Here is a 12,186-nt window from a genome sequence, read left to right as displayed (position 1 = left end):
GGCGTTTCCCAGCATGCCCTGGGTCCACATGGGTCTTGCAGTCGGTGAAAAGCAACTGCACCGCCTGCGTCTCAGACCTGCACCGCCTTGCTTTCGTGATGTTATCGTTGCCTACGTGTGCACGACGTCAAAGCAAGTCGGACACAAATCTACCCAGCATGCAACGGGCGGCGACCCGGCTCATCTCAACGAGCCTAATGATGAAGGTGTGATCATCAACCAGATTAACTGGAAATACCTGTGTGGGTGTTCAGAGCTCGCCATCCAGTGTCCCAAAACAATTTATTTATAGTGTTTTGTTTTTATCACGTATTAAGGAGTCTCTCTTGTCTTCTATTATTATAATAATATAGTAATTAATAATAAATTGTGGTTTGTGTAATATAGTCAATGTTTTTTTTGTGTCTACATGTTCTTTGTTCTCCATACTTCTTGTTACTGTCTGTTCTGACATGATGACATGATGATCACTGTTCTTGTCCTTGTTTCTCTGTATATAGCCTGTGTATAGTGTATAGTGTGTAGTGTATAGTGTATTTGTATGCATTTATTATTTTTTGTGTACCATCAACCTGCCAGGGGGTCTGCAGATGGAAATTAGCCTAAGGCTACAATCTGGCATATTTACATTTGTGAAAATGTTCATTAATATGTATTGTCCCCTTTTGTTTTTCTCAAATAAAATAAATTCTAATTATGTGCTTTTGCCAAATTCCAGAAAAAAAAATATAGTTTGGGCCTCCATGACCCCCCACCTCCATCTTTCACACTCTTTGCAATGTTTAAGTCTCGGCCCTTAATGACAAGTAAATAGTTTGTTTAAGCAAAATGTAATTTAGTAAAATACACCATTTAAGGACAACACACTGATATAGATATCAATTTGAAGGGCCTTTCTACTAAAGAGTAATGGTGCAAGTCTCCTGTCATTTAACAATGGCGATTACACTATTCACTAAACTACTCACATTATTTTCTTATTTTTTTCCCCCACTTTATTAGACAGAAATACAGTGGATAGATGTGGAAAGGGGGAGAAAGATGGGGGGTGACACGCAGTAAAGGGGATTTGAACCCGGGACTGCAGGACTCAGCCAACATGAGGCAGGGGGACTTACTTAGTGAGTAATAATATTAATATTAATAATAATAGCAATACATTTTATTTAAATGCACCTTTTCGTGCACTCAAAAAAATACTATACAACAGCAAAACAAATACTATACAACAGCAAAACAAAGACTATTCAACAGCAGAACAAATACTATTCAACAGCAGAACAACAGAAAAGGCAGAGCAAGAGACATTTAAGTGGACTAGGTGATATTAAGTACAGTCTATAATCCGGTCCTGTTTCTCTTACCAGTCCTGGCCCTCTAGCAAGACGCACAGGTAGTGGCGGATCTCTCTGGGGAACTGTCTCTCCTCGTAGACCTGGTTCACCCGGGTCAGGGAGGCTGGGTCCAGCCTCTGCAGCTGCTGCCACTGGGCCATCTGCAGTCAGCCGACAGAACCAGTAACCATGGAGTCTGAGAGAAAGTCGCTTAGCAACGCTAGCGCTAAAGCTACGGTAACGTACCAAAGTTAACACGTTTCGGGTCTTTGTGAATTACGGTGTCAATAACAACGCAGTGTCTTTTTCACAATCGACAGAGTATAGTTGTTAAGCTATGTTTGGATTATATTCAATTTAGTTAACGTACTGAAGAGTTAATAACAGATAATTAGGCACTAAAAAAAGTAGTTAAGCTAAAAGCCACGACATAACGGCTAGCGTTAGTTTAAGTAGCACGGACACCAAAGTGATTAATATAACGTGTTAACATGAAAATAACAAAGCATAAAGTTATATTTTTCTTTTAAGCATTCCTACTGCCAACTCGACGACTCACCTTGTGGCTGTTTGTCCGTGTTGTTTATCGACAGTACATACAGGAGCTAAGTTAAATTACAAAAAAGAAAGCGGCTTAGTGTAAGTTGCTGTTTTGACTGTTTTCTGGGTCTGAATGACAGAAAGAACGGGGCGTGGTTTATATCCACCGGGCACGCGCACCACCCCACGTGATTCCCGAGAAATCGTCCCGTTGAGAGTGACAAGACAACTGGCGAGCACAGTCACACAGTTTTTATTTTCGCTTTCACAATAAAAGACCTTTTTATTTTTATTTTTTTTAAGAATCTTTTTATCTTTGAATCTTGGTAGTTTTAAGAGGTTCTAGGCCTCAGTTAAACCTAGGTGGTGTTATCGGACCCCGTTTCAACGTATCCACGCCTCACACATATAGGCCTACACCTGTTTTTGCCGCTTCGGTAAAGTTAGAAAGTCATTCATAGATTTAAACTTCCGGTATCAATTACTCTATAGCGAAATGTTGTTAAATCACAAACGACTTATCTTATCTTTATAAACTCATTTTCATCCAAATGAACACGTCCTTCAATCTGGACAAATAACATTGGCAATTGTAACGATATTAAGAAATCCAAAATCTAAGACGATATCTAGTCTCCGATCGATATATCAATATCAATATCAGTTTTTGGGCTAAACAACGTCTTGTAAAGCGTATGATGATCAGTGATAAGCTGCTAAAAAAAAGCCCAACACTGACAACAAAAATAATGCTGCAGATTTCACTAAAAAAAAATAAGAAGGAAATAAAAGTCTAGTTTAGTCGTAGTCTAGTCATTTGAGAAACATCCTTATTTAAAAAACACCAATTTATTTAATTAACTATATTGACTAATTTATATATATTTATATGTGCATGTAAACATACAGTATATTTATATCAGTATGTATTTCATAGGCCTATTTGTTTACCTGTTGGCATGTACGTAGTTATCAATTAATAGTTTACTTCCTCCATGAGGCAAAGTAAACACACCGTTTTATTATACTGAACCATTACGGAACACACCCGAAAATCACGTGGTTTTTGATGAATGTTGGAGGAGGTGGAGGAAGATGTGTCAAGTAGGAGTCAGATGCAGGAAACTTACTTCCAGCTACTTTCAAAATAAAAGCTCAGCCATCTGTAGACCTAACCTGGCAGAGGAGCTGATAATGAAATAGATGTGTGTCAATGTCAATGTCAATGTCAATTTTATTTCTATGGCACATTTAAAAACAACAACAGTTGACCAAAGTGCTGAACAGGGTCGATGTCAAATACATAAATAACAAGTGTAAAAATCACTCCAACCAAAATACATCACAGGGAGACAAACAACGGGTTAAAAGCTACAAAATGGTGCGTTTTAAGCAGCAAATTTAAACGTTTGTAGGGTCTGTGCAGCTTTAATATGCATGGGGGGGAGGTTGTTCCATAGGGTGGGGCCGCCCACTGTGTGTGTGTGGTGTGGTGTGGTGTGTGTGTGTGTGTGTGTGTGTGTGTGTGTGTGTGTGTGTGTGTGTGTGTGGTGTGTGTGTCAAAGGCCAAAGTGGTGGTGCCTCATGCAGAAATAATGAAGCACGCTAATGTCAATATGGTACATCCATTGTAGACAAAACCAAGTCATCACCGACTAATAATAAAAATACAGACACATTATTTATAGAAAAATTATGAATATATATATTAAAAGAAAGCAATAAACAACAGCTCAAGCAATGGATCCAATTTAACCACAGCATCTCTTTAAACAAGACACACTTTTCTTTTTAATTTTCTACGATACCAAAGATGTAGACATTGATCCAGACTGGTGTTTTCATCTGGCTTCACTCTGAATATGAAGAGCTCATCTGTAAAACAAAGAGAACAACATTAGCAGCAGAACATATGGAAGACTCATCTATAATATATATTAATAAAAATATACAAAGAAGGCGAATTTACGGTGTCAATGTCAAAGCACAGGTGCTCGTTGAGCATGTTAAACTCCCCGGGAGTCATGGGGGGCTCGGGGGACTGGCAGGACAGGGGGGTGGAGCTGGCAGGAGAGCTGGGAGGATGGAGAAAGAAAAGAGAGAGAAGACAAGGGAAGGGACCAGTCATTAAACGTCAGGGTAAAACATCTGGTACATTGTTTTTTACTGTAACAAAACGTAAGTCAGTAAGAGGTCATATTATTGGGTCCAGTCATCAAAACCGGCCAGTGCATAACCCCTCTCTTATTATTTCCTTTACATAAATAGATAGAGAGATAGATAGATGGATGGATGGATGAATAGATGGATAGATAGATAGAGAGAGATAGATGGATAGATGGATAGATAGATAGATAGATAGATAGATAGATAGATAGATAGATAGATAGATAGATAGATAGATAGATAGATGAGATAGATGATAGATAGATGGATAGGATAGATAGATAGATAGATAGATAGATAGATGATAGATAGATAGATAGATAGATAGATAGATAGACATATAAGTAGAGTGATAGATAGATAGATAGACATATAGTAGAGTGATAGATAGATAGGAGTAGATAGATAGATAGATAGATAGATAGATAGATAGATAGATAGATAGATAGATGGATAGATGATAGATAGATAGATGGATAGATAGAAAGATAGATGGATAGATAGACAGATAGAGTGATAGATAGAAATGGATAGATAGATGGATTGATGGATAGATAGATAGTAAAATGGAAAGATAGATAGATAGATAGATAGATAGATAGATAGATAGATAGATATTAATCCCCCCAAAAAAGGGAAATTACAGTGTTACAGCAGCAAAATCAGTCACACAGCACAGAATATCAATATAAATGAAATACTAGGATACAATACACATGCATACAATATAATAATAGAGACACTGTCATTTGCATTATGAATTGTTGGAGAAAAGACACATACTGTTTGAAAAAAATTCACCCGAATGACGAAAATTAAGCGTTTGACATTGAAAATTGACAAAGTTGCCAGTCCTTGGGTGTCATGCGGGCCTGCTGCCACACCGGCTGCTGGTCTGGTCTCACGTGGTCTTCCTGTGAACTCACCGTAGTTCTGAGATGGGGATCAGGGTGGAGGCGATGTATGGATGGACTGAAACATTAACAGAGGTACGGGAGAGATTAGTGTGGTAGCCTAATGTTGGAGCTAGTCATTATTTTGTTATATATAATAGTTCATTATTCTAGTTATTTAATTTCAGTTCTGCTTGAATCATACAGCTACATACATTTGTCTATCATTAGTGTTTTATTTGGGTTATTTTTAGTGCTTTGGTTTTGAAGGAACCAGGCAGCCTTAGCCACCAGGTGTAGTCTACATAGAGAAATTGGATTAATAAACCTCCCAGAATGCATCTCTGCCTGGACAATGAAAGCTTTAATCTCTATGTACACTCCTTTGGTGCATCAGTGGCTGTTGAACATTGAGTTTTTAGTTTGTTTTGTTCAATCTGAAGACAATTCGCCACTACACAGACAATCTATTCAACCGCCAAAGTCCCCGGCCCGTACTGAGACATGAGCTCTGATTGAAGACATGGTCTCGCGCTCTCACCTTTGCTCGGCTGGCTGTTGTAAAGCCGTCCAAAGGCTTCGTCTTTGGGGATGTCGGGGTACAGGAACTTGAGCGGGTTCTCTGGGACGACCCCGTCTGAGATCACCTTGTAGTCTCGTATGATGTCCGCAAATGGGAGCGCGCTGAGCCGGTTTTTAGTGTACGGCTCCACAGAGTTGAACTTCACCTCTCCTGTTGGAAAAAAGGCACCGTTAGCAAAATCAGATCATTATATCAAGTAAAGACAACAGGCAAGAAACACACCTGACTTATATATAACTGACTCTGGTATAAAACTATGTAAAATAGACTTTAACAAGCCAAATGCATGGGTGTCCCTCACCATTGTCGTTGTGCTCCACCCAGGTGAAGGTGATTCCTCCCAGGTGGCTCTCACTGAAGCGTAGGAGGAAGGTGCCGGGCCATCTGTCCTTCAGCAGACAGCGCTCCATCTCTTTACTCACAAAGCCCATGATCAAGCTGCATGGATGGGGTTAGTAAAAGATGGAAATGCAAAGTTTTTATATAGCACTTTTTTAGTTTTAAAAACTACTCAAAGCTTTCATGAACCATTCACACACATTCATACACTGTGGTCGAGGCTGCCGAGGGTGCCACCTGCTCATCAGATACACACTCACACACATTTACACACTAATGGCACAGCATCGGGGTTCAGTGTCTTGCCCAAGGACACTTTGACATGGGACTGCAGGGCCAGGGATTGAACCCCCAACCTACCAATTGGCAACTGCTCTACCACTGAGCAACAGCTGCCCCAAGATAGTAATGATGCAAGTCTCCTGTCATTTATCAATGAAGATTACAGTATTCACAGTATTCTCTTACTCCCCCCCTTTATTAGACAGAAATACAGTGGATAGATGTGGAAGGGGGAGAGAGATGGGGGATGACACTTTCATTATTTGCTTTGTCTTTGCACTACGTATTACTGTATGTACAATTAAAGCTTATCAAACCTGGATAATACAATTAAAGAAAAGGCAAAGACAGTAACAACTGTTACAACTGTTACTATTTGTTGCTATTTGTTTTCGTAGCTGCTACTTGTGAGTGTGTGTTAAGCTTTTGCATTTTAAACCTGCTAAATATAAACTGGAGCATAGTAGTTTCTGAGTATTACTTGACTTTCTCGGCCTGTGGCAGGCTACACTGACATGTGAACTTCTGCAGGACCGAAACGCTGCTGCTGTCTTTTTCCTAGAAGTAGTGCAGTTTGACAGTGTCGTCCGACAATAACTGACCAAAACATGCACGCTGCTTAACATAGTGATACACGTCTGTAACATGCTTCACATCTAACATGGTCTCACTAACAGACCTACAGGGAAAGAAATACTTGACTTATTTTTTGCAATACAGGTGGCAAATTTTATGCTAAAATAATAAGTAAAGTTAACCGGCTGTAGCTTCATATTTGGCGGAGTAACATTTCTTTTTTGAAAGGGTGGTCTCTACTTAGAGAAAACAAAACACAAACATCTGGTCAGATGAGGTAGATGAGGTGCATGAGGTGCATGAGTGGCAATCCTGTGCTTCAGTACAGACTGCTCTCATCCAGTGAATCCCAGTAACACCCTAAGAGGAGCAGTACTGCATGGCAGCGATGTATTGGGACAGTTGAACTAGGGGGGGCAGTGAGGTGGGCTGGGAGAAACAGCAGGTTAGCCTGTGGCTTACTTCTCATTCCAGACCTGGAGCAGATGCTTCTTGATGAGCTCCAGAATTGAGTCCAGCCACATCCAGAAGCTGAAAGGTTTTCCTGGAATATTCTCCTTGAATAGAATAGAATAGCACAGAATACACTTTAGTGTCTATGTGGGAAAATTTGTTTTGGGCATAGTTTTACAATCATAAGATCATAAGATCAACAAAGCATCTAAGGACATAACTGAAGGACACATATGACTGTGCAGGAAAGGATGAAGAATGACACATGGAAACGCTACAATGAGTCCTTTTTTTACATTAAAACATTACATGAGATATGTGATGCAGATAAGAAATGGATGTCCAGGGTCATTAATACAGCACGGGACACAGAACATGTTTTCTGATTGGCCACTAGATGGCGCAACCATACTGGAGATGAGACCACGTGGGGCTTTGTGGTCAACCACATTCCTACTTATTATTACACACTTACCTTTGAGAACTTAGACCAGGACACTTGATAGTCACTACAGGAGGCGTGCTGACCTGAAACAACATACAGTAAATGACATAAGTGGTAGAACTGAAGTAACCAACACCCAGTAGAGTGGCAGTTTAAGTCAGTAGCTATGGGTCCTGATGAAATGAGCAGGGTGCCAGACTAAGTTAATCCTTATCCTCACACATCAGCCTCCAAAGACTATCAGCCATAATACCAACGTCAACCCATGTGGTCTGAATACAAAGTGCCGATCACCAGGTGAAAAACTCCTTTAATGCCATTCCAAACATCTTATCTTGTGTTTCAGTAATCCCCGAGTCAACAGGTAGTCTGAAAGCCAGAGGGCCAACGTACCGAGGAGCTTCTCCCCCAGCATGGTGAGCTGCTCCCGGTTGAGGCCTTGGCCCGCAAAGGTGGAGAACTGCCAGCTGAGGACCTCAGAGAGCTGGCTCCAGGTGGCCCGAGGGGGGTTCCCAAAGAACGCCAAGTTCTGTGGATGATAGGAAAGAGGAAGACAAAAGGTAAGAGGAGAGGAGTGGGGATGGGGAAGTAGTTTTTGGAAAACACCTCTTATTATATAATGCATTACGATTCAATAGCAAACATACCGTAATTGGATGGGAAACACACAACATACTCTGGAAATTGTGGCAAGATGAACACGAAAAGCGTGGCTCGTTTATTCAACAGGAGAAAACCAATGAATACAGAATAAGGCGCTGAGCCTAATGCCAACCTCATAACGTCCCACGTCATCACAACATTTCAAGGGCCTGTGTTCCCTGAACAGTTATCATTAACTGTGGTGACTCAAGGGTAGTAAATTACATGTCTAATTAAATGTGTGTGGAACAACACTTAGCAACAAGGTGAATTATCTATGTCACAGTCACTACAATACAATGATAATGTTAAAAATTGCCACATTGTTATTATGTAATCATAATGGTCTCTGCCATTGTTTAAAGATAGTGAAACTTAGCTTGCATAATACCAATACATACTGTAGCTACACTTGGTTTCTCCTCTGATACCCCTCATTTCGCCGTAGCATTACGCTAATAATATCGTAAATATTGCCCATCGGCAGTGGGTCTTTGAGACGTGTGTTAGCTCACCCTGGGCTCGTCAGTCAGAAGGTTGTACCACATGACGGACGCCCAGCCTCCAGGCAGCTGGCTCACGTTGGAGATGACCACCAGAGGCAGGGAGCAGGTCTGGAAGGATTCGCACACACACAATGAGAACGTGACTTCAACAACAGAGACCAAACATGGAGGGAAAGCTACGCTGGTTCTGACCTCCAGATCAATGGTGAGGCCCTGCACCGTGAAGCAAGCCTCAAAGCTGAGGTAGTGGAGCTCCTCCGTCACAGACAGGAGACCCTGCAGGACACACAACACACACACATCCAGTTCAGAGTCTGTCCCTCTTATACAGAGACATGTTAGTAATAATATAGAGACATATTAGTAATAAGCTGTTAAAGTCACACATTCAGTCCCACACACACACAAACAAACAATATTTGCTTAGTGGTCCTGAAGTAACAAGTAGCTCAGTCTAAATTAGAATAATAACAGTATTTTTAGACAATAATAATAATAGTAAGTAACAGTTGAAACATTTACATATTTTTATTCAGGGAAAAAAATGCACAAACTACAGTGTTTAGAAAAAGTCACGGTTCCAAAACCATTCAAATTTCCCTTCATACCCTTTTTGCATTATGAGCTGTTTTTCATGAGCAAAGGACAGAGAGTGCAGCTTAGAAATCCCTCTCCAATTCAATTCAATTTAATTTTCAATTCAATTTTATTCATAGTATCAATAAATAGTATCTCCCTGCCAGTGTGCAGTGTGTTTTAAAATGAAATACATTGTGTTCAATGGAGATTCTTTTTTTTGACACAGATATTTCAATATAACACATTAAAGATAGCACATTGACACATTACAGTAGCACCGGTATTTAGCGTTTTGTGGTAAGAGAGCCCTTCGCTGGTGCATTAATGGTCAATTAATCTGCATTTCCTACCTCGTTCCCCTTGGTGCCGTTGATGTATTTCTTCTCTTTCAGCTGCTGTAAGACACAAACTCAATGTCAGTAACAGAAAAACTAAAACTCAAATTCAACAAATCAACACTTTGACCAAACGGTTAATGTTTTATGCCGTATCCAAACTGTAAAATTTAAAGTACTGGTACTGCGTGATAGGTACTGAGAGCTAATACAATAACGTAATTCATTTTAATTTGGCGTACCAGGTGTCTGAACTCCACGGAGAGGCAGCCGTTGGAGTAGTCCTCTATGTCCATCACCTTGGTGTTGTTGGTCAGGATGAAGAACTGACGACTTCTGAGGAGAAAACACAGGGAGAAAGACAAGCCTCGTGTATTTGTGTACTTGTGTATTTGTGTATTTGTGTATTCATGCTGATAGTTTTCAGATGATACAAATGCAACTGCTAAAACCTGAATTGGGAGTCAATTTTTGTGAATGGTTACAAAAAACAAACTCCAATCTCAAAAACCTCTTGATCTATAAAAGAAAAACAACTTGTTTTCAGGTTGCTGGAACAGCTTTTACAGTAAATCTCAGTGGTGGACAGCTTGAACTCCTAGGAGTGATGACTGTCTCCAGCTAAATATCCAGTTACAGTAAAGTATTTTTGTCTTGCAGTGAATGCAGGAAAACAGCGGTTTGTGCCGTAGGATAAAAAAAAAGAAAGAAAAGAAATATACAATTAAACGTTTCTTTTGTTTACTTGCTTCTAAACTGTGCCGTGAATTTCAGGCAAAACACTTTGTAGCATTTTGGAAAGAATCCACTTCCATATCCAATTAGTCAAATGACCGCGGTATCACAACATGAACATCCTGTCCTTGGGGACATTTGTACTCACACTCTGCCAGGGGGGAGGTCCCTAGACACACACACACACACACACACGCACACGCACGCACACGCACACACACACGCACACACACACACACAACACAAAACACAAAACACAAAGATTAGCACTAAGAAAGATTAGCCTGAGGAATATGACTTTTACACTGCATAGATAGATAGATAGATAGATAGATAGATAGATAGATAGATAGATAAATCTATTAGATAGATAGATAGATAGCATAGATAGATATGTATGATAAAGATAGAGTGATAGATAGATAGATATATATAGCATAGATTGATTAGTATGATAATAGCAGTGATGCAGATTATAAATAATAGATAGATAGATAGATAGATAGATAGATAGATAGATAGATATATCATAGATGAGTGATAGATAGACTAGAGATGATATAGATAGATAGGTAGATAGATAGATAGAAGTAGATCGATAGCTAGATAGATAGATAGAGATAGATAGATAGATAGATAGGAATGATAGAAGAGTGATGATAGATATGAGATAGATGAAGATAGATAGATAGATAGAAATGTAGATAGATAATAGATGAGTAGATAATAGAGTGTAGACGTAGTGTTAGATACATAGATGAGGATATAGCATAGATAGATAGAGATAGGATTGAAATAGATGATGATCAGTGAGATAGTAGTGTAGAAGTAGAGTATAGCTGATAGATAGATGCTAGATAGATAGATAGGATAGATAGATAGATAAGATAGAATAAGTAGATAAGATAGCGTTGATAGGATAGATAATATTAGATAGATAGATAGAGTGATGATAGAGTGATAGATAGATAGATAGCTAGATATAGTTTGATTAGATAGATAGATAGATAGATAGATAGATGATAGAGTGATAGATAATAGTAGTGATAGATAGATAGATAGATATATGATAGATAGATAGATAATAGACTAAATATTATAGATAGATAATATATAGATAGTGATAGATAGATAGAGTATATATAGAATGATGATAGGTATGATAGATAGATTATAGATTAGGATATAGATAGATAGTATAGATATAGATAGAATAGATAGATAGATAGATAGATAGATAGATAGATGATAGATAGATAGATAGATAGATAGAGTAGATAGATAATGATAATGAATAGGAGATAGATATGAAATAGACAGATAGATAGATCTCACTTGTCAAATGTTGTTTTCACTTTCAACTGATAATCCACTTCTGGAAGTTTAACCAGGAGTCTGGGAGAGAAAAAAAGTGAAAAATTGAATTTTCAACCAGCATTACGGTTAATTATTTAACTAAAGGCTGAGGTTCAAACACAGGAAGGACAGACCAAAACACTGCTGAAAAAAGACTCATGGAACCATCTCGTCACTGAGGATACCTGACTTTGGTGGTGAACTGGACTCCGGTCTTGATGATGAGGGGTTTCTGAGGATGCGTGGGCATGCACGGCTGCTTCTCCACCACAAACGAGCTGAGAACAAAGCACACCTCATATGATTTACACAGTTTCCGCTATGTTCGTGTCATTTATTTTAATTCAAAAATGAATTAAAATACAACTGCCACATGTGACCTGCTCCTTTCCTCTGTGTGTGATGCTTGTGTGTTTGTGTTG

General features: G+C 39.2%; 2 protein-coding genes and 1 long non-coding RNA gene across 6 annotated transcripts in view; 1 reads left to right on the top strand and 2 right to left on the bottom strand.

Moving 5' to 3' along the window:
- LOC116698329 (signal transducer and activator of transcription 1-alpha/beta) overlaps window positions 1-2,053 on the bottom strand; it is a 13,138-nt gene extending 11,085 nt beyond the window's left edge. For 3 of the 4 annotated variants that reach the window (XM_032530220.1, XM_032530221.1, XM_032530222.1), the window contains exons 1-2: window positions 1,894-2,052; window positions 1,365-1,495 (exon numbers count right to left, since the gene is read on the bottom strand). In XM_032530220.1, the coding sequence (XP_032386111.1) occupies window positions 1,365-1,495 (131 nt within the window). In that variant the 5' untranslated portion in view covers window positions 1,894-2,052. Of the gene's footprint in view, window positions 1-1,364; window positions 1,496-1,893 lie in introns of all 4 variants that reach the window. The other variant, XM_032530223.1, reaches the window with a different exon arrangement.
- LOC116698333 (uncharacterized) overlaps window positions 1-12,186 on the top strand; it is a 16,779-nt gene that overhangs the window by 3,999 nt on the left and 594 nt on the right. Inside the window, exon 2 of the long non-coding RNA XR_004334185.1 lies at window positions 2,672-2,675. This is a non-coding gene — a long non-coding RNA (uncharacterized LOC116698333). The remainder of the gene's footprint in view (window positions 1-2,671; window positions 2,676-12,186) is intronic.
- Window positions 3,718-12,186, bottom strand: part of stat4 (signal transducer and activator of transcription 4) — a gene marked incomplete in the record, with an annotated part of 41,182 nt that continues 32,713 nt past the window's right edge. The window contains 15 exon segments of the mRNA XM_032530232.1: window positions 3,718-3,749; window positions 3,844-3,949; window positions 4,967-5,012; window positions 5,475-5,666; window positions 5,818-5,954; window positions 7,176-7,270; window positions 7,642-7,694; window positions 8,005-8,140; window positions 8,769-8,867; window positions 8,952-9,035; window positions 9,689-9,733; window positions 9,916-10,006; window positions 10,557-10,577; window positions 11,744-11,803; window positions 11,950-12,059. Coding sequence (XP_032386123.1) covers window positions 3,726-3,749; window positions 3,844-3,949; window positions 4,967-5,012; window positions 5,475-5,666; window positions 5,818-5,954; window positions 7,176-7,270; window positions 7,642-7,694; window positions 8,005-8,140; window positions 8,769-8,867; window positions 8,952-9,035; window positions 9,689-9,733; window positions 9,916-10,006; window positions 10,557-10,577; window positions 11,744-11,803; window positions 11,950-12,059 — 1,299 coding nt within the window.

This window comes from Etheostoma spectabile, chromosome 11 (assembly GCF_008692095.1).
Source record: "Etheostoma spectabile isolate EspeVRDwgs_2016 chromosome 11, UIUC_Espe_1.0, whole genome shotgun sequence".
In the NCBI taxonomy this organism is placed as follows: Eukaryota; Metazoa; Chordata; class Actinopteri; order Perciformes; family Percidae; genus Etheostoma; species Etheostoma spectabile.
Note: the sequence above shows the minus strand (reverse complement) of the source record. Positions and strands in the feature narration are given on the sequence as shown.